Genomic DNA, 22,024 nt, shown 5'->3' on the forward strand with positions numbered 1-22,024 from the left:
GTCCTTGTAGGATTCCTTCTTTTTGTTGCTTTTTCTATTTCTTTAAATTTTGTTTTGACAAGTTGCCTTGTTTTTTATGTAGTTTCTTTTCTTGAAATCGAGTGTCTGTGAGCCAGATTTACTGGCTTTCTGTCACATTACAGCATTTAGCCTAGTTGTATTGTGTTTTCTATTGAAAAGCAGGTATTCCACTAGTATCCTTCAAAGGATCATTCCAGTGTAACCTATTCTACAGGATAATGCTTCCTAAAAGAGCAACTGTAACAGGCCCTGCTTCAGTTTGCTTCCGAGAAACAGGTCACATGGAGCCCTTGTGTGCCCAGTGTCACTTGAGGGAAGGGCCAGGGTCGGACACAAGTACATCCCAGTGCACTCTGTGGCGTTAACGTCTCTGTACCTGGGAAGATGTACCTTGCAGGGAGCCTCGGGCATGCTGAACAGTCTGGATTTACTGCTGAAGCAGTTGGTGTTTTCCATCCTATGTCTCTGTTGTATTCATGCAGCCGTTTAAAAACTGCTCCCGTTACTTGTAAGGGTGGATGCTCACAATGGCTGGAAGAAAATGTGGCGAATTGCTGCATCCCGTATCTGTTCCACCCTCTCTGAAATAAGACATTATTACCTGTTATATCAAAGGGCTTCTATCCATTTCAGAAACTTGTAACATGAATGCCTATGCTGGTGCATGCTAAATGTTAATTTATAGCCCTGGTTACTTGTATCATGAAGACTGCAGTGAGTTAACTACTTTATTTGTATATTTGCCTACTTCACATGTTGTACCTGATCCTTAACTTGGACTGCAGGATTTGGAGCTGACTCCAGAGCTCATTACATGTCTGGTCTTTATTGCCTGAGCTGGTTCTGATATTCATGCGAATGTCAGATAGGCTCATTCAGTTCACTAAAACAGCAGAAAGCTAGCCTGGCAAAAAGTCAGCATTAAATCTGCTCACGTTGCTGTCAGGCATGCCAGACACTGCTTAACGCAGGGTTTGGGTCGTGACTGCAAGGGGACAGAGGGCAGGGCAGAGAAGAGAGCTGGAAGGTCTGATGTTCCTTTTCAGAGGCTATGAGGTGAACCTTTAGCTCCTCTGTATCCTGAAATAATACCCTACAACAAGGCAACTCAGATTAGCAAACTGAGTTCTGTCTTACAGTCTGTATACGCTTTATCTAAATTGATTAGAATTAGCATATCTTGAAGCTAAGTGCAAGCCCCTGCATATCATCCGGCAGTGTTGTGAGCACGTACTTCACCTGCTCCATGATTCAACTGAAGAGCTAACACTGCCAATAAAACCAGTTTCTTACACTCAAATCTCAAAGCAAGGTCTTTATACTTGACAGACTTAGAAAAAAGGTGGTACACAAGGAGCTGAAGGAGCATTTTCCTCCGTCAGTTCACTGATCCAAGTGAAAACTAGTCCCAGAGGAAACAATTGAGGAGGCAGTAAGCAGATCTGACTTGCCACATTACCGCGTAATCATCGACCTGGTGCAAGGGAAGGAGAGGAAGGGATTTCTGGCTGGCATAGGGAGGGAGGACAGGAGCATCCCTTTTGGCAGCAACCCACAATTATATTTAATGAATAATGAAATTACATCTTGAATTGATTCTGAGTTGCCCTATATCCGTAACTGGTTTTAACTGTGTTAATTTGAGTTGCCTCTCCTGCGCTGGCCAGCTGCCTGAGAAGGGGCATAAAATTCAGCCTGACACACACAAGGATGTTTTCTGCTTGGAGGTTAATTCACAGACTGGATGTGATGAAAGTGACAGCAGTACAGCAGTTGTGATGGTTTTGAAGTAATGACACTGATACTTGAGAAGAGATTCTCCTTCAGATGATGCGGGATGGGCAATAAGCCAAAGTGAAAGAGCTTGTTCTGGGAAGCTCCAAGGAGCAGTGCTACATGGGTAAGGGAAAGATGCATTTAATTAATGAAGAAGAAAGGGAAAAAAGCATATCATAAAAATCTAATTTTAGCAATTTGTTTTTTATACAGTCTATATGCGTTCTTAAAATTTACGTCAATCCTGTGAATGCCCCTTTTGCAAGCGGTCTGCAGTTAGAGCAGATTAAAACAGTGAAACTGCATCCTGAGAGTTAAATCTGTGTACATCTGCGTTCTTACATTCGACAGATGTAATTAATACTAAACAATATGTATTTGCCATGATACAGCTTAAAAGGTCTCTCCTGTGTCTGGTGCATAACTTAGAATTGGAGATGTTGAAATGTTTGATCAGCTTTTGACTGCAAGTATACTATTTTCTGATGGCCAAAATCCATTTACTCAAGTTTGACTGAAGTAAGAAGAAAAGTTTGGTTTTGCTCTAGGAAGACATCACTGGAAGTGATTTAGACGTACATACATACACAGTGCAATGAAAGGGTGTTAGTTACCTGAATGAGCTGATACCAGAAGCAGTTGTGTTTTCTTAGCTGCTGAGGAGCAGAATATATTCGTTCTTCCTGAGCTTTGCACATGTCTGTGATGATTTCTATACCCGCATTAAGCTAGGTTTACCCAGGCTGCACTATGTTAACACTGCATGTGCAAGAGATGTGACCAAAACTACTTGCTGTGATTCCTTCACTGCTAAATATATGTTACTACATCAGTTTTAGGTTGTACAATTTATATATGTGAGCGAACAAAAAGTTTAAGGTAGTTTTATTTTTGAAATGAAAGTGACTCTACAAACTTTTCTTAATGCATTTGATCTGAATATTTTTCTTCCATCCCAATAGCACTTCACAGAAACGAGTTAAAAAAGTTCAATCACAATTGCATTACAAAATATGAAAACTGAGATCTGACTAAATGTTTGTTTAGCTATACCATAACTTAAATGGTGGTTCCTCCCACACAGCAAGAAGGCTCAGTTGGGTGTAAAGGCTATATTTATCAATGCAATTTAGTGTTTGGTAGCCAGTGAAAATGCAGCTTTTTCAGTAAGATAAATAAAATGCAAAATCAGCATTAAATTTCAATAAATTGAAATGCGCTGCTTGATGATAAAAATCATTGTTTAAATCTCATATAAACAGATTTCCAATCTGTCTTGCTCTGGAATGGTGAATGGAGTGAAATCCAGTTGGCAGCTGGTCAGAAACAGAGTCCCCCAGGGCTCAGTTTTGGGCCTGGTCTTGTTTAATATATTTATCGATAATCTGGATGAGGGAATCGGGTGATCCCTCAGCAAGTTTGCAGATGACACCAAGTTGGGCGGGAGAGTTGATCTGCTTGAGGGTTAAAGGCTCTGCAGAGGGATCTGGACAGGCTGGATCGATGGGCTGAGGCCAATTATATGAGGTTCAACAAGGCCAAGTGCCGGGTCCTGCACTTGGGTCACAACAACCCCAGGCAACGCTACAGGCTTGGGGACGAGTGGCTGGAAAGCTGCCCCGCAGAAAAGGACCTGGGGGTGCAGGTCGACAGCCGACTGAATATGAGCCAGCAGTGTGCCCAGGTGGCCAAGAAGGCCAACGGCATCCTGGCCTGTATCAGAAATGGTGTGGCCAGCAGGAGCAGGGAGGGGATCGTGCCCCTGTACTCAGCACTGGTGAGGCCGCACCTCAAATGCTGTGTTCAGTTTTGGGCCCCTCACTCCAAGAAGGACATTGAGGTGCTGGAGCGTGTCCAGAGAAGGGCGACGGAGCTGGTGAGGGGTCTGGAGCACAAGTCTGATGAGGAGCGGCTGAGGGAGCTGGGGGTGTTCAGTCTGGAGAAGAGAAGGCTGAGGGGAGACCTCATCGCTCTCTACAACTGCCTGAAAGGGGGTTGTGGTGAGGTGGGTGTTGGTCTCTTCTCCCAAGTGACAAGTGATAGGACAAGAGGAAACAGCCTCAAGTTGCACTAAGGGAGGTTCAGGCTGGATATTAGGAAAAATTTTTTTCCCGAGAGAGTGGTGAGACACTGCAATAAGCTGCCCAGGGAGGTGGTGGAGTCACCATCACTGGAGGTGTTCAAGGAGCGTGTGGACATGGCACTGCAGGACATGGTTTAGTGGGCATGGTGGGGTTGGGTTGGTGGTTGGACTTGATGATCTTACAGGTCTTTTCCAACCTTAGTGATTCTGTGATATTTGCATTTGATTAATTTTTTTCACTTAAAATGTAAAAACGCACAGTCAATTAGTAGGAAGCATAGTTGAAACAAAGCAGAAAGAAGCTTGAAAATAAAACTGCAAAGGGAACTGAAGGATCTGGTGGAAAGCAGCCAGGTTTAATCATAAGCTGCTTAAGAGTAAGCTGCTGCTGAAGAGACCGATTTCCCTGTGTGCCTTGTGTCAGGTCGGAGGATGTGTGCATGCAGAGCAATTGAGTTCAGCTGCATACGCTGCCTCTGTGTGGGTGAGAGCTTGAAGGTGTTGTCGCGGGATGGATAGAGGAGATGGCATGGGGAGAAGCTGCGGTGGTGGCAGGCAGTGCTGACGAAGAAGCTACGAATGTTTCGGTCAGGGCAAATGTCCAGCTGAAGCCTTCAAGAGCCCTCACCCATACCTGGGTGGGACCTCCTGAACTATGTGGATTGTGGAAGCAGGTGGCTCAGTAGAGGGGAAAGCATCTTTGAACAGATCTGTTTGAACATGTCCTTCACTATAGAACTGATAAAAATGGCTCTATGGTTTAGTTGGAGCTGCGTGAGCTGCTGACGCTGGGTAATGCAGGTGTTGCTTTAGAGTGGTCACTGGGCAAGAAAGGGACGTGGAAAAACCACGTGAATAACGTAATTGGTAATAACAGCCGCTGCCTATTTCATTTGCAGTGGGGAGAACAGCTTATTAAGGGAAGTGCTGCAAAGCTATTTGAAAGAGATACCATGACCAGAAAAGGCTCTTTCGGAGACATTAATTTGCATCGTTTTCATAGGAGAAATTTCTTGTTCCAGGTTGTTTGTTTGTTTTTTTTTTTTTAGGTTGGACTTGATGATCTTACAGGTCTTTTCCAACCTTAGTGATTCTGTGATTCTGTTTATATCCTGGATGTCCCCACTCTAAAACTTCTTGGACTGTACAGTATAGGGGAGCTCAGCATGGTTCAGTGTTTTCATGGGCACTGGTCCAGGTAACGCAAAACGATTTGAAGACTTGAAATTTTTCTTGCATTCTTGCTTAATCAGCCCTATAGTCGATGCCTGTTAATTCAAATGATGACTAAGGATGACGTCCTGCTGGCTGAGCTCAGTTCCACACATGGCAGTGTGACGCTTCTTGTAATGAGAATTGGACTCTTTCTCCAAAACTAATGGAAAGATGGGCACAGACCTTTTCCTTACGAAACCATTGTTAAATGTAGGTCTCATTTAAACTCCTTAGAAAGTGGATTTAGCAGCTGGCATTTCTGTCCTGGGTGTAGCCCAGATTTAAAGGAGGTAAAAGCATGCTTGTGTTACGAAGCTGCTGTCGCTGGTGTGCAGTAGCTGGCACTGTGCTAGTTAAGCAGCATGCAATTTCTCTCTGCACGCTCGCAGTTTGTCTTGGAGGTGGAGCGCCATGTGGTGCATTCCCAAAAATATATGAGCTGGAACACAAAGTGACTAACCTAGGAAAATATTTTGAAAGTGAATTTGGACCCTTTGCCTGTTTTGCTGGAAGTTTACCACGTCAGCCAGCATTTCAGGATAGAAAACAGAGTAGCCTGTGCAGGTGGTTAGGAAGCACGCTGCTGTCAAGAGGCTTACAAAGGAGTGAGGAGCAACATAACAGGAATGCCCAAGGGTCTCAAAGGCTGTCAATGGAACTTACTTTACTTAAGATCTATATGCCAAGACTGTGGTCTGCTCGACCAGACTGAGGAGCCTTGACAAGCAGCTCGTCTTACGGCGTGCATGAGAGAGAGAAGCAGAGGAGGCACATGAAGCAGGAATCCCCTTATGCAGAAAGGGAAAAGCTGTAGTGAAAAGCTCACCACACACATGGCTAAATAAATGCCTGAGCTGCAAACCTGAGGCCCGTGAATTTACTTTGGTTCTTGCACTGGTTCCAAATTCTGGGTTTGTTCCCGTCCTCCTTTGCACACCCTGGAGCAGCATTTCTTCTTTCCATCCCGTAAGCAGTGGGTAGCTGTGTCAGAGAGCAGTTCTTGGAAACCTAACCCAGATCGTCATGACTGTAAATGTAGTCAGTCCCTAGAGAGGAGGCTTCTTCAGCTGGCCTTTGCTGGGCTGCCAAAGAAGCGAACATGTATTTAGGTACATCTAATGCCATGTTTTGTAGCATAGCTTGGTAACTCTCTTGCGTAATTTTGCCTCAATGCGGTTAACATACAAAGGAGGAGTATAACGGGCTATGGAGTTAACAAATTAGAAGCTGTAGTCAAATTGACGTATGAGTCAAGAGATGAATGAACAAGAATTTTCAGCCTCTGAATACAAGGTTTTGTTGCATTGCGTTCCTAAACAGCGTGGAGAGATTGCACCTCCATAATAAAACAGAATATTCAAGGAGGTGCCCAGAGAGTTGGATTCAAGATCCAACTCTTGCAGCTTGTAACCCTGTGGGGAGAGGCACTACTTCGCCGAACAGAAACCGGAGCCTAAGTACCCACAGGCAGTTGACGCTGCTGGCTCTGTGCGTGCAGGTCTCTAGTACTCATGCCCTTGACTTACTGAACTTACCTTAATACAACTTGGTTTTTTGTATATCAAAATCATGTAAATTGAGAGCACCCTTATCTTGGGTGCTTATCTTGCGAGCACATATTTCCGATCTTGCTTATAGCTGGATGGTTTCTTTCTGAGGCTCACCTGCCTTGGGTTTTTTTGCAGCCTTCTGTGTCCTACCCTGATTTCTAGTCTCTGTGCTAATGATTCACCAAATGTCTTTCCTCGATTCTTGTCTTACTGGTTTTCAAAGAGCATAGAGTCTACTCCAGCCTTCGGGAAGCCTTTGGAAAGGGATGGATGGTTTAAATTGGGGTATTTGAGTGTATTTATAGTCATATATAAATGGAAGTAAGAAGAATACTTGCAAAGCAGGTGGTATTGGAACATTTATAGAAAAATGTATGATTTATACATGGATCATTCCAGGCAAACCTTTTGCTTTGCCAGTAGCCTGTCTTCTACAGCGCTCTTCTGAGTGCTATGAATATTTATGCTGCTTTGTTGTGGTATTTTAGACTTGCTTTCAGCTTATGAAATGACACGTTTGTTTCTTTAAATAACAGGAGGAGTGGAGGGAGAGAATTGATAGTTTCCTGGGCAGACATGTCTGCAGATGTTTTACAAGGACTCTTTAACGTGGTTGGAGCAGAGGATAGCCAAGGTCACCAATACCCAACCCTTCCCTTGGCTTCTGCATTTGGAGACGTGCTTTACCAGGTTTCTCTGCTACACAGTGTTCTCTTTTGATAAATTTTTATGGCCTTTTTTGGAAAAATGTGCCCCTTTGCCACGTTTCAAATGAAAAGCCATGTTGCTTTTAGCATGGCAGGGTGCTCAAGTGAAGTTGTGGTGAATAATCATGTAAGGCGAGTCAGATCTCGTACTGTAACAACAAGCTACCCAGATTCGGTCCAGGGCAATCCCGTTCAGCTTGCTAAGACCTTGGGAAGAGAAAAGTGCTTGCATCTGCCTACAGAATATCCTCTGAATGGATTGAAATGAAGCCCTGCAGCTGTGACAGCCATTTTCCAGAGAGTTCACAAGTGAGTGGATTGGAAAGAGCTGGTTCAGCAATCTAAAAAAAGCTACTTGCAAGCAGTGATGGGGACCCCCTGTACCTTTTCCTTCAAAAAAAACCTTCTAAAAGCTTTGAGTTTCTAGGAAAGCAAAAAAAAATGAGGTTTGCTGGATGAGCAGATTAGAATCAAAAGGTTTAGAAAAGAAATCTACCATCTGGCCATTTGTAGCTATGCAGGTTTAATCTTTCTGTCTGATTTTGCTCTCGGTTCAGCGATTTTTAGTGGCTTCCTGGCTCACCTCAGCATTCAGTCCCCTTTGGCTCCTTTGGAGGTCCTGCTCTCGCTCCTGCAGCCTGGGTGAGAGTCTGCTCCAAGCCGAAGAGTCTCCCAGGCTGACTGTGCGGCAGCCTCATTGCAGAGCATGTCTCTTACTCTGCCTGCATGCTTCCCTACAGAAGTTTTCCTAGCTACACGAGCCCAGTTGGTGTTACAGAAGGTGGCCTCTTCTCTCTCAAGGAAGTTTCACCTAATTCTGAGTGCCGCATCCGAAACAGCAGCCTTTCTTGTTGCTGCCCAGCTTGCTTTAACAAAGGAGCAACACGCAGTGCAGGTATGATGCAGCAGTTTGTTGCCTTAGCCCCTAGAGACCTCCCTTCCTCTGAAACAGTACTTGGAACAACAGTGAACCAGGAAGATCAGCATCAGATGAACTTCAGTGTGACGTTTTTTATTGTGTGCACTGTAGTTGCATCTAGAGACCAAATATGAAATCGAGCTTGATAAGAGCATTTGATAATCCTTGCTTTGAACACCTACTTAGTTTTTTCTTATTCTCATATAACAAATGATTTAAAAAGTAGTGCATGGGATTTACAAAATGTGTCTGTCTCCCTCTCTCTAGACTTTACACACTTCTCGGACTGGCATGCTTGTATCAGCAGCAAACGATGTCCCTGGGCAGGTTTATGCAGGATGCATCCCAGGGCTCTCTGGGGGTTGTTGCTCTTTGTATAGCTCAGGGGAAACTAGGAGGAATATCTGCAAAGCTTTAGCAAAAGTATCTTTGAGCCATCTAACGCAGAGCAGTTGGTGCTCTGAGTTGTTCTTTGGTCAGTCAAAGCTCGGCAGAGAGCGATTGTTAGATGCCCTGCTTTGCTGTAGACTGGTTTAGGCAAAAATGCTGTGTGTGAGCCTAAGACTTGCGAACCACAAAAGGAGCGTAACTCACCACTCCCTTGTGTATAAAAATCCACAGAGAAAGGTGTCTGGTGCGTGCACAGTTTTTTAATCCCTTTGGGTGGAGTGGACAGCTTCTTGGTCTCTTGGGTGACCCCAAGAATAAGCGTCACCTTCCTGGCTGCCATCAGGTCCAGCGGGTGTCTTTTCAAAGGAGCGTGAGAGAGGAATAAGCTCTCAAGATAATAAGGTGGTTGTTCTAGTACTGTCTGTCACCTGCTGCAGATAAGCTTTGTGAGGCTTGTTTGAAACTCCTTTGGTGTCTGTAACCTTGCAGGATACTGTTTCAGAGAGAACCTGGTAGATGTTGAGCTCTTAATCAGTCCCTGTGTATAAGGAAGTTGTAATTCCTTAGTAGAAAATATTTTTGGTCTCCATAATGCCTTATCAGAATTACAGGAACTAGCTCTTCCTCTGGGGCTTGCAGTGCATTATATAATGACTCTTACTGAATAAAAATTCATCATGTGGTAAGGGGGACGTTACCTGTAAATTCACTGGTTTCTTGGAATTCTCACAACTGATGTGCTTTAAAGCAAAAAAATCTGAAAAAGAAGAATAATTTGATGTTTCCCAAAGCAAAGGAGTAAAAGACAGGGGAGTTGCTATGGCTGATTTTGAGAGGGAAAAGGTATTATGACCGGCTTCAGCCACACCAATGTTAGTCCTGGCACAAAGGGGGATGACAAGAATGTGCAGCTTTGCACAGCATTTGGGGTGAGGGGAACCCCTCCTTCCCGAGGCAACGCATGTATGTATGGAATTCAGGTGGCTGGAGAAACACAGTTGCAGTACTCTTTTTCCACTTTTTTTTCTTCCATAGTTAGCAGCAGAATATTATCTTGGACAAAGAATTTGATTTGTGACAGTATTTGAGAGTTTTTCTAGCACACACAGCTAATGCCCAGGAAGCCCACCACAGGCCTATTCCGGTCCCTACTTAGGTCCTGTCCCTACTTATGTCCGTGACTTCTTTTATTTCATCTACAGTAACATGTATAGTTTTCCTGAACAACCAAATAATCTGCACCATCAGGCATGATCCTCTCCTGTTGCCAGAGCCCTCTTCATATTGCTGCAACTGCCTCCTCTAGAAATTTTCCTGTCTAGAAACAGAGCCTCTAGAATAAAAATTAAATCACTAGTAAACTCTGCCATATTTTTCCTCCATCCTCATTGTTGTATTTATATCAGAAGATTTCTTCCCTGACTCTGTGGCAGCAGTAATTTCCCATAGACATACGACAACTTCACATACTGTCAATGACATTTTTTTCTTTCCTTTGATGACTCTGCACCACCTGATGGAGAATGGTTGTTTGGGCTACACAATTAACAGTGATATCCTGCACGTGTTCCACTGGACCAGGACTATCTGGGAGCCATTTTTATATCCAACCTCATAAAACAAGGGCTGCCTTGGCTTCTGGGCTGTCTTATGTTCTGCCAGCTAGGTACTTGGATCTCCACACCTCTGTCTCCCATGTGAAAATGCAGTGTTGGCTGCACATCTCGTGGGTTACAGGCATAGCCCTGTCTTTAGTGGCTGGATGCTGGGGTTAAGGTGTGTCAGGCGTGGCAGTGAGATGTCGGTATTCCCACGTATTGAACACAGTTTTTCACTTTGCTGATCCAGACATTTCCAGTTCATTTCCAGGCAGACTATGGCTGAAGTACCAGCAGTGCATGGAAGTGGGTCCAGACTTTCCGAGTAGAAAGGCCTGAGCTTTCAGGGACAGCTTTCAATGGGCAAGGCAATGTGCAGGACAAGGAGTAACATAACTGACACACTCACTGCAAGCATGGCTGTTTGCCTGCTGCAGTTACAGGTGCTCTGTTGCACCGAGAAACAGCTTCTTTCGGACTTTCAGGCTTCAGTTTGAGCATATACAGGTCTAATGAAAGATGTTAAAGCTTTCTTTGGCTAGCATCTCTTGTAAAACAGTTTCTAACAATATGCCTTTGTTTCAGAACCACCCATTTGCTGCTCTGAGGTTTAATTGGCTCCACTTACAGCACCATGGATGAACTGCAGGATGTTCAGTTGACAGAGATCAAACCACTCCTGAATGATAAGGTGAGGATAGCTGTTCCTTTGCTCTCTCAGGTGTACTCTGGCTGACTTTGTCTGGCAAGGAGCCCTGATTGCCAGAAGCTATTTACAGCTTGAAGTACTTTAAGTACTGAAAAACAGTAAATGCTTCCCCACTCTGATAATCCACCACCATATACTCTTCCAAAATCTCAGGGAAAGACGGACCACCACAGTTCAGGTAAGTTTGGAGTCCCAGCCAAACAGCACGTCATGCCTCTACTGAGGATTTACAAAGGCAGGACAGAAATCAGAAAGGTGATACCATTCCTGATCTGGCGGACCTCTAATAAGTTCATGCTTGTTAGAGAAACCTTGGATTGTATCCCATTTTTTTTTTTTTTACTTTTTTGATTAAAATGTTTTGTCTTAAATTATCCTTTTGCATTTTGACCCCCAAAACAACCCTGTCTCCCTGGATTCAGTAATGGAGAGCCATTTTCTTTTAATATCTGCAGAGCCTAGCTAGAGCAGTCCAGATTCATGCAATACTGAAACTTTGGAAAATTATTGTATTGCAGCAGCTGTTTAAGGCTTTCACTCTGTCTTCTGTGGGCTGGAGGAGGGCCATCTGAGCTAGCCCTAGCCGCACTGAATTCTGCCACGAACTGTTGCTCTGAGTGCTTAAGTCATTATGGGCCATCCTAACAAGATCTAGAATCTTGCATCTGCAAATTGTGGTTATGAGCAATGCAGTGTGGTCACTTTCCATACCTAACAGCCAAGTTTGATGCTATGTGAAGCAATTCCCAATGCTTTGCTGTTAAATGGCTGACATCAAGAACTAGCTTGTGCTGCCAAAGGTATATGGTACTTTGCTTGCGGAAGACTGCGCTGTCTAGTGCAGACTCCCACCAAAAATGGCTGAAATCTCTGAAATTCTGCTGTTTTAGTCTGTGCTGCTTAGTTTTTGCTTATTTCTGCAGTGTGCTAGCATATCTGTTTAGTATCTGTAAAATCTAAAAATTCAGCTGAAATTTGCAGTCCAGCTGCCTATTCTTACAGTCTAGTGCTGACTGTTGGCTTCCACCATAGCTTAAACATAACTTTTTAAAATGTTTCCAGGGAAGGTGAGCCTTGGAAGAACAAAATCAGTGTAGACCAGCAGATAAAAATACAGAAAGGCCTTGAAAACAGTTTATGACTTCAAAATGAGACATAAACGCTTACAGAAGACAAGCTTCCTAAATGCAGTGCCCCAGCTCTTGCTCATGATTCTAGGATTTTCCGTGTTTGAGTTCAGAAGGGTAGATTTCCCTTGCTTCAGTGAGCTGACCTAAGTAGGGGAGGTATTGAAGCATGCCAGAACAAAGTGTTTTTCACTTTACAAGTTTTCAGCCTCACTGTCAAGTATTGCCTGATCAGTCCCATCAGGTCCCTGCTGTGGTGTCATCTGCACAGCGACTTCTCTTAGCTAATAGCTGGGACAGTTCTGGTTTAAATGCAGCGTGCTTACCTAAACAGCCTAGTGGTGTTAACCAGCATACAGAAGGGCACATACAAAGTGATATTTCACAGAATCACTAAGGTTGGAAAAGACCTGTAAGATCATCAAGTCCAACCATCAGCCAACCCCACCATGCCCATTAAACCATGTCCCACTGTGCCTCGTCCACACATTCCTTGAATACCTCCAGGGATGGTGACTCCACTACTTCCCTGGGCAGCCTGTTCCAGTGTCTCACCACTCTCTCAGGAAAGAAATATTTCCTAATATCCAGCCTGAACCTCCCCTGGCGCAACCTGAGGCCATTTCCTCTTGTCCTATCACTTGTCCCTTGGGAGAAGAGACCAACACCCACCTCCCCACAACCCCCTTTCAGGTAGTTGTAGAGAGCGATGAGGTCTCCCCTCAGCCTCCTCTTCTCCAGACTGAACAACCCCAGCTCCCTCAGCCGCTCCCCATCAGACTTGTGCTCCAGACCCCTCACCAGCTCCGTCGCCCTTCTCTGGACACGCTCCAGCACCTCCATGTCCTTCTTGGAGTGAGGGGCCCAACACTGAACACAGCATTCGAGGTGCGGCCTCACCAGCGCTGAGTACAGGGGCACGATCCCCTCCCTACTCCCGCTGGCCACACCATTTCTGATACAGGCCAGGATGCCGTTGGCCTTCTTGGCCACCTGGGCACACTGCTGGCTCAAATTCAGTCGGCTGTCAACCAGCACCCCCAGGTCCTTTTCTGCAGGGCAGCTTTCCAGCCACTCGTCCCCAAGCCTGTAGCGTTGCCTGGGGTTGTTGTGACCCAAGTGCAGGACCCGGCACTTGGCCTTGTTGAACCCGGTTTCCTTGGTTTCTTTGACTCAGTTTTGAAGTTATAGGAAGTATTACTATCTCAATAGGAAAAAATACATAGAGTGGCTTCAGAACCATCCTCAGCACTGCGTGGGAAGAGAGGTGTGCTGTGGTTCTCCTTTCTACACTTTGTTTTAAGAAAAGAAATACCTCAGGGAGCTACCATCTCTGAGGTCTGGCCCTTATTAATGCTTTCAAGCCTGAAGTAATACACGTGCTTTTTAGACATCATTTATGGAGCATATGGGTGCGGTGCCATAAAGTGCTGTTCTGTGCAGCTTATCAGAGTCCAAACAGTATTGAGCTAGCACTTCACTAAGATTTTTACTGACCAACCCACTTTAGATGTAGGAGTTTGAACCAGCATGGATTAATGGCCAGAAATAGTACAGTAAAACTCTTAAGGTGCTAATGGGTGAGTGCTCATGAACTGTTCAGATACAAAGGCTGCTGTACAGAGAAAAGGAGCTCTGGTGTCTTAATACTCGAACTCTAAAAGCAGTGGAATTGCCTGTGAGATGGAAATGGGTCATACCTTGTTCACTTGCCTCAACTGTAGGAAATGCCACTGAGGAGCATTGAGTCCTGGCTTTGTTTTGTCTCAGAGCTAAGTCAGCAGAAAATTACAAGCCTGACCCTTGAAGAATGCAAACATTCTTATGTTTGTGTGTAACTTAAGCCTAATAGCAAGTGCAGGGAAGTAAAATACATTAGATTATGTATGTTCACCTCATTCAGGCTCACTAAAATGCAGTAAAATACTGGGAAAGAAAATCAACTTCAAATGTTCCCATTTAGTTGAAAGAGAGAGAAAAAGAGAGTACTGCCTGTCACCTGATCAGAGAACTTATCCCAGTGACACTTTATTATTCTGGCTGGTCCATATTCTGGCACCTCTGACTCCTGTTAATATAGCCGCAGTGAAAAGTTAATGAAATGCAACAGCTTAGTTCAGGAGATTGGATGGACAGCCCTTAGGCTGCAGTGGATCATTCCAGCTAGCTCTTTGCCTTTGAGGCGCAGCCATCACACCTTCAGAGGACTGAAAAACATGCCTTAATCTTAGACCTTCTCAAGTTAAGACAATGAAGAGATTAATGGTTTAAAGTCAGATTTCGGTATGTTAAAACCGAGTATCCAGGAGTCGGGACATGTCAACACTAATGCTACTTGTGCGTAGTGGTATACCCTGACAACAAGCAACACAGCTGCAGACCTTCATTCTTTGCTTTGTGTTGTTTCCTTCCCGCTCCCCGGCGGGGGAATCTTTCTTTTCTCGGTACAAATTCAGATCAGCCTTTTCTTTACTTAGCATGCACCATCCAAGTCCGGTGCTGGGTACAGAAGTTTCTCATTTCTTCATAGGCTTTTTTACAGTCCTTAATCACTGTGGCATTCGATGACTGAATTTACCTTCTTTACAGTCTGGCAGATGAGAAGGCTCTACTGTCTGTATTTAACAGAGCAGGGAAAGAGGCACAGACAGAGTTGTCAGAAATCTCAACTAACTTCAGGATCTCAAACTGAAATAAGATCAGGTTTTTATTTTCTTTTCCCCCATCCTGAGGATTTGGTGCTTTGTGCCATGTCATGTTCAAAACATTGACACAGTTCAATACTTAACACCAGGGGGATTCTTAAAACAGGTTTGCAGATACCAGCTTAAACGTCTCAGACTGAAGAACGTAGGTAGCAACCTGTGTTATTGCTAATCTGGCAAAGCATTGAGGGGAGGAAAACAGGGACATTTGTTTACACCTGGAGAGGAGTTAGGGTGCCTAGCCAGAAGAAACATTTGTGGTGTTTCTGTTGTGCTTATATGGTCCTAGTTGTAATTTTAGCACTAAGGTGCTACGCCTAAAATGTGTAAGCTAGAATGCTGTCTCAAATTATTTGCTTGGCCTTTTGCAGCATTTGACAGCTCTCAGCAGCGTAACCTACTCTGTGGTGAGAGCCAGAATCTTACAAAGCACGTGGGCATACAGACAAGTTACTGCAGACCTTTGAACTTGCAGTACGCCAAATGTGTGCTGTACTTACCATGGTCACAATGTGCACAGTGGGAAAAGCCGGTTGTGAATTGCTGAGCCCAGTTCCTATGCTCTGGTTTCAGTAGCTTACAGATCACTGCGATTGCTGTGGAACGATGCCACACACAGCAGTTACTGCAGCGTACATGACTGCGTGGCTTGTTTTCTTGTGCTCATTACGTGAGATCCTAGTGGTGAGATCCTAGTGGTAGTCCTTTCAAGAGTTTTGCATTCAAATTGATAACGGGCACCAGGACCAGACAAAACCCAACCTCATAACCAGCCTGACTTTGGTCAGGGTCCTTCCTCTGTGCATCTGTCCCTGTTCAAATGCTCTCAACTCTCAGCTGTGTCCACAGGTACTCGCCTTAGTTGACAGCCTAGGGACAGCCCCCAGCAAACTTGCTGTATAGTAACGGGCAGAACTTGCATGGAGTTTTCTTGTATGGGTCTCGCATTTCACTGCTGTCCTGACTGCAGTCAGGCTAGACTGTGCTGAAGCATGGGTCTCTGAGGGGAACTTTCATGATATTGTTGGGCATGTTCTGGGGTACTGTGCTGAACTCTTTTTTTTTTTTTTTCCCCCCCCTGGTTTTTGTTAACAGAATGCAGCTCGCAACTTCCAGGACTTCGACTGTCAGGTAAGACACATGCAGGACTCAAGGATCTGTGGACAGACTCCCCATGGCCCATGAGTAATGCTGAGAGAGAGAGATGAAAAAGCTCTGCGTCTTAATTTTAACTCCTGTTAAGGTTTAATCAGTAAGAACTTGAATATGTCCAGTTGGCAGAAATTGCCCTTCACCCTTTCATGCAGAGCACATTGTTCTGAGCTCTGACGTGCAGACCTGGAGGCTCTGCCAAGGCTCCACAACGTCTCACAGGATGGCTGGTCTCCTGAAAAGCAGTTTCTTTGAAACATGCGATATGCTGAAGAGCTGCAGCTCTGTCACATCCCATCTGGTTCACTGGCTAGGAAAGGAGGAGCCTGCATGCTCTGTCTCTTTGTGTTGAGAGGAGATGGAAGTCACCAAGCTGCCCCAGATACAGCATTCCTGCTTTGCTGGGCCTGGATCATGACAAAGCCGTGGTCATTATCTGGGAGTTATTCACCTGACAGAGCAGTGCAGAGATGAACCTGATTGCTCTGGTTGCTATAGGAATAATCCTTTCAGAGGAGTGGTTGCACCGCAAGCATCCAAGACAGAGGACACATTCTTTTTCTGTGCTCCGCTTTTGCTGTGGAGCACAGCACTGAGATTACGTGGTGTGTTTTGTAGAGCACAGGCTCATTTACCATGCCGGATTACCTTACTGACTTCCCGCTCAGCATGCTGATACGCAGCCAGCGGCTTTTCTTTCCCTTCAGCTGCAGGAGGCTGCTGTGTCTGTAGTGTGCTGCTTAGCACAGGACAGGCTCTCGCTGCTGTATTACACCAGCGGTGCGGCTAGGGGGTAGAGCTGTCAACATCACGTGATAGCTTTTAATAAAAGTCTGTTGACGTAGTAGATGATTCCAGAAGACCTTCTGCAGGCCTGTGCAGAACAGGAATATAATAATACAGTCTTAAGAAGATAGTTTGTATTTTTTTCCATCTCTTGATAACAGACACTGAAAGTACACCCCATCTGGGCAGGCACATGTCACTGCACTGCTTTAGCTTGATTCATTTTGAGTTTAGTGTTATCTTAGAGCCTGTAAGTATAAAAGTTACTAATCTTAGCATGTTGTAACTTTAGTGTCTAGTCTTAGAATCAGCAACAATGTTAGGCAATCATTTTTCTGTTTTAATAAAGGTAGATAATGTGTTTAAAAAACTTCCCTGTACCCTCTTTTCTTCATCTGTCTTTCTGCATCTTCTCCATCTCTGCCAGAGGTATGGTGTGCTCCCATGTTGGATGGGGAATGGGTAAAAATAGGTGCAGTGCTTTTGAGTAAGAGTGTTAGGGAGTACAGGCACTGCCTATTGTGGCCTGTCTGCCATGATTGGAAAGAAAGTAAATACAGTGCCTGAGTGTCTGAGCGCATTAGCCTTCACTGCAAATTCTCTAATGACCCAACAAAGCTCTGGGTTTGCGCGTGCCCTGCCTGTCTGTGAGCAGGTATGGTCTTTGGACCTGGAATGGAGTGGGAAGGTGGGAAGGAGTCCCTGTAACAGAGCTGTGCGTCACTGCTGCCTTTTGCTCTATGCTTTCCCTCTTTGCGCCCTTCTTTAAAGAACATCCCAAATCTGAGGCTGTGTGAACCCCAAAGAAACATGGTGCTGCGACCACCGACTCATGTGTGCTCGGTGTGTCCTGGTGCCATTGTTGTCTTGGCTCCCTCTCCACCCCGGGGCTGAGCTGTGGGAAGAGCTGCCAAGCAGCCCCGCAGGCAGGGAGAGGAGCTCTCCGGAGCGCTGGGCCGGGAAGGACGTGCTTGTTGCTTCTCTGTGCTTTGATTTAGATCAGCAGTGAGCTGGTGGCCATGGCAACAGTTGGGCAGGAGACAAGATGTTCCTTCCAGGAGCCGTCTTGATAATTCATTTAGAATATTTTTTTTAGCAAGAAGTTAACTCAGTGTCTTTTGTAACGGTAAATGTTGTCCCAGCCTCACCTTCCTCCAGCATCTCTCCCTACAAGGTGTGGTTTCAGGGCACACCTGGCTTGGTCCCCCATCCTACCTGGAAAGTACCCCCAAGGGCTGCACTAAGTCTCTGTTTGAAATCTGTCAGAGAGGATAGATGGTACGTTGGGTTCTTGCATTTTCTGCCTCAGTTGCTAATACCAGGAACAGTACCTAAACTTGGAGGTTGAGCTCTTCTGTTGTCCTGTGAAAAATTACTGCTGTTTTTTAATCTGGCAAAGCACATCTGGCTGCCACATTCAGGCCTCTGCGAAATTTCTGTGTCTTTACTTACCAGTGTTTGAGAAGGGGGAATTTGAAGTGAAGAAGTTTGCTAGGGCTTTCAGAGAAAGTTGTGTAAAGAGAGACTTAAAAGCACTTCGGCTGAGGCAGGGGTTTAGTTTGTCCAGTATTTCACAGGAAGGAATAGCCTTGGGGAGGATCTCAATTTTACAAGAACAAGCACAAACTGGCCACAAATTCATGAAGGCTGATAACTGGAAGATGGTTTCCAGTTACAGTACAGTGAAGTTCTCAATCAGCTTCCGATAGCAGTAACATCTGCAGGGGACCTGGCGGCTTTTAAGACAAAATTTAGGGGATTTGTGGGATGGATTATATTCTCTTATACAGTGTAGTGTTTGCAGTATTGAGAGCATGGCATCAGTGACGCAAGACCTGCATTTCAGACCTTTTTATTTTTCTAATAGTCAAAACAAAGCTGTTTTAAGTGGAGATAAAGCTGTGGCTTTGCATGGGGCTGAGCACATCCTGGGCTGCGCTTGCAAGGCTGCAGCCCAGCAGGGCGAGGGAAGGGGGTGCCCTCTGTCAGCACTGGTGGCAACCCTGTGGACAGTGCAGGTCCAGTTTGAGCTCCCCAGTACAAGGCATTAACATACTGGAGTGAGTCCTGTATCATTTCAGCCTGTGTTATTTTGTGCCCTCGGCCATGAGGTGATTTGCTCTGAGTCCATCCCAGCTCCTTCCAGGACTGACGGATGCTCCTGCAGAGCTCTGCCTTGGATACAGCTGGAGCAGTTAACACAGCTGGCCTCAGCATTTGTTCATCCTGCGGTGCCCCTAGACCTTCTTCTGGCTGGAAGCTGGAGTTTCAAAATATTTTCTGCAGTTGATCCCTGCTTATGACTGGGAGAAGTGTTTAGTTTAATCCCAGCTCACGAGCATGTCGTTAGCACTGTCACTGACTCTCTTTGTGTAGTGCCAGGCACACAGGTTAGGCACGCTGTTTTCTGTGAAGCTTTGGCATGTGTTACTTTTCAAGGTAACGTGTGTTTAAGGTTTGTAGGATCTTTTCTTCCTTTGGGGAAAATGGGTGATGCCCATTTGATTTCTGTTAATTTCCCAGTGTGTTTGTTTTTACTTTTTAATAACTTGCCAGGATCAGATCTGGGCAAAATCAACAGAGCAAGCATCCTCTTGCTTCTGAAATTTGTTACTCTGGTTTAGTGTGGTATGAAAAAGCCTTTAGCTTTTCTGATACAGCTGACTTTCAGACACAGGTGCCCCGGTTTTCTTAAACTGTTCATCGACAAGCAACCGCAATTAACCCTGACAAATAACAGATTGCCTGGGCATCAGTTGAAACAACCCCCACATAATCTGATAACCGTTTGCAATGGAGATAAAAAGGAGAGCTAGCATGGTGGCTTAGGGGCCTTTATCAATACGAATCTAGGTTATTCTCAGAAATAAAATGTATTAACCTAAATCTGAGACCTACATTTTACTTGAAAGCTATAAGAACCCTGATGAAATCTAGGCTTGGTGGTTTCTAATGTTTGCGGGCAGATGGCGGATTAAATGGTCTGGGTTGCTGATGGACAGATGGTGTGGTGACCTACACAGTTAATAGAGCTGTGCTTGTGCTTTTAGTACTATCTGCAGACCCTCTTCAGCTGCTTTGAGAAGTAGGTGTTCTGTGGTAGCCTAAATCTCTCCCCTTTTTCCAGGTGATTTGTTTTAAATACCAGTGAAGGAATATACTTATATATTTGTAAAACTATCCAAAGAAATCTGCATTATGTTTACATCTGACATAAGCGAGCATTTGATCTGATCTGTAACTAGTGCTTCCCCTCTGCTGCCTCCCACCCACGTGAAGAGAGAGACGTGTTTTGCTCTCCGGCACACACCATGCAGAAGAGGACCTTCGGTGTGGAGATGGGTCTGGGATTTGGCAGAGTATTTGCAGAAAGCTCACAAGGTGTGGAAGAGGTGGGAATAAGTAAGTCCAGGACATGCAGAGTTTAGCTGAAATGGAAAAGACAAGACATGCATAAACGCATGGAGGAAGAAATTAAAGTTTCTCTGTACAATGCTATGCATTGCTGGAATTAATTGAAAATGTAGAGTTTTCACAGAATCACAGAATCACAGAATCACTACGGTTGGAAAAGACCTGTAAGATCATCAAGTCCAACCTGGGGGGAAAAAAAAAAAAACCACAAAAAACAACAAAAAACCAAAAAAAACCCCCACAAACAACCCACGCAAGCCAACCACCACACAACAACAACAAGGCACAACACACCAAAAACCAACCCACCCAACACCACACAGCACCATGTCCATCAAGCTACATCCCACAATGCCACATCCACACGCTCCTTGAATACCTCCAGGGAGGGTGACTCTACCACCTCCCTGGGCAGCCTATTCCAATGTTTCACTACTCTCTCGGTAAAGAACTTTTTCCTAATATCTAGCCTGAACCTCCCCTGGCGCAACTTGAGGCCATTTCCTCTAGTCCTGTCACTAGTCACTTGGGAGAAGAGACCAACACCCACCTCTCTGCAACCCCCCTTTCAGGCAGTTGTAGAGAGCGATAAGGTCTCCCCTCAGCCTCCTCTTCTCCAGACTGAACAACCCCAGCTCCCTCAGCCGCTCCTCATCAGACTTGTGCTCCAGACCCCTCACCAGCTCCGTCGCCCTTCTCTGGACACGCTCCAGCACCTCAATGTCTTTCTTGTAGTGAGGGGCCCAAAACTGAACACAGTATTCGAGGTGCGGCCTCACCAGCGCCGAGTACAGAGGCATGATCCCCTCCCTGCTCCTGCTGGCCACACCATTTCTGATACAGGCCAGGATGCCGTTGGCCTTCTTGGCCACCTGGGCACACTGCTGGCTCATATTCAGCCGGGTGTCGATCAACACCCCCAGGTCCTTTTCTGCAGGGCAGCTTACCAGCCACTCATCCCCAAGCCTGTAGCGTTGCCTGGGGTTGTTGTGGCCAAAGTGTAGAACCCGGCACTTGGCCTTATTGAACTTCATCCGGTTGGCCTCAGCCCATCGATCCAGCCTGTCCAGATCCCTCTGCAGAGCCTTCCTACCCTCAAGCAGATCAACACTCCCTCCCAACTTGGTGTCGTCTGCAAACTTGCTGAGGGAGCACTCTATCCCCTCATCCAGATCATCAATGAAGACATTAAACAAGACCGGTCCCAAAACTGAGCCCTGGGGGACTCCGCTTGTGACCGGCCGCCAGCTGGATTTCACCCCATTCACTGCAACTCTCTGGGCTCGGCCATCCAGCCAGTTTTTTACCCAGCAAAGAGTGTACCTCTCTAAACCACAGGCCGCCAGCTTCTCCAGGAGAATACTGTGGGGAACAGTGTCAAAGGCTTTGCTGAAGTCCAGGTAGACAACATCCACAGCCTTCCCCTCATCCACTAGGCGGGTCACCTGGTCATAGAAGGAGATCAGGTTGGTCAAGCAGGACCTGCCTTTCATGAACCCGTGCTGGCTTGGCCTGATCCCTTGGGTATCCTGCACGTGTCCCGTGAGCGCCCTCAAGATGAGCCTCTCCATAACCTTCCCCGGCACCGAGGTCAGGCTGACAGGCCTGTAGTTCCCCGGATCCTCCTTCCGACCCTTCTTGTAGATGGGCGTCACGTTGGCAAGCCTCCAGTCATCCGGGACCTCCCCCGTTGACCAGGACTGTTGATAAATGATGGAGAGCGGCTTGGCAAGCTCCTCCGCCAGCTCCCTCAGCACCTCAGCTCCCTCAGTTTTGCCTGCGCCCAGAGTAGAACACAGCAAAATGTTTGAAGAGTTAACAACAGACCTCAATGAGGATTTTTTTGCCACTTTTTCTAGTGAAAGTACAACT

General features: G+C 45.6%; 1 protein-coding gene across 2 annotated transcripts in view; it reads left to right on the forward strand.

Annotated features, from left to right (window-relative positions):
* Nucleotides 1–22,024, forward strand: part of NDRG3 (NDRG family member 3) — a 68,913-nt gene that overhangs the window by 21,846 nt on the left and 25,043 nt on the right. For both annotated transcript variants that reach the window (XM_059827327.1, XM_059827328.1), the window contains exons 2-3: nt 10,845–10,950; nt 15,896–15,931. In XM_059827327.1, coding sequence (XP_059683310.1) covers nt 10,894–10,950; nt 15,896–15,931 — 93 coding nt within the window. In that variant the 5' untranslated portion in view covers nt 10,845–10,893. The remainder of the gene's footprint in view (nt 1–10,844; nt 10,951–15,895; nt 15,932–22,024) is intronic.

The sequence above is a fragment of the Gavia stellata genome, chromosome 20, assembly GCF_030936135.1.
Source record: "Gavia stellata isolate bGavSte3 chromosome 20, bGavSte3.hap2, whole genome shotgun sequence".
In the NCBI taxonomy this organism is placed as follows: domain Eukaryota; kingdom Metazoa; phylum Chordata; class Aves; order Gaviiformes; family Gaviidae; genus Gavia; species Gavia stellata.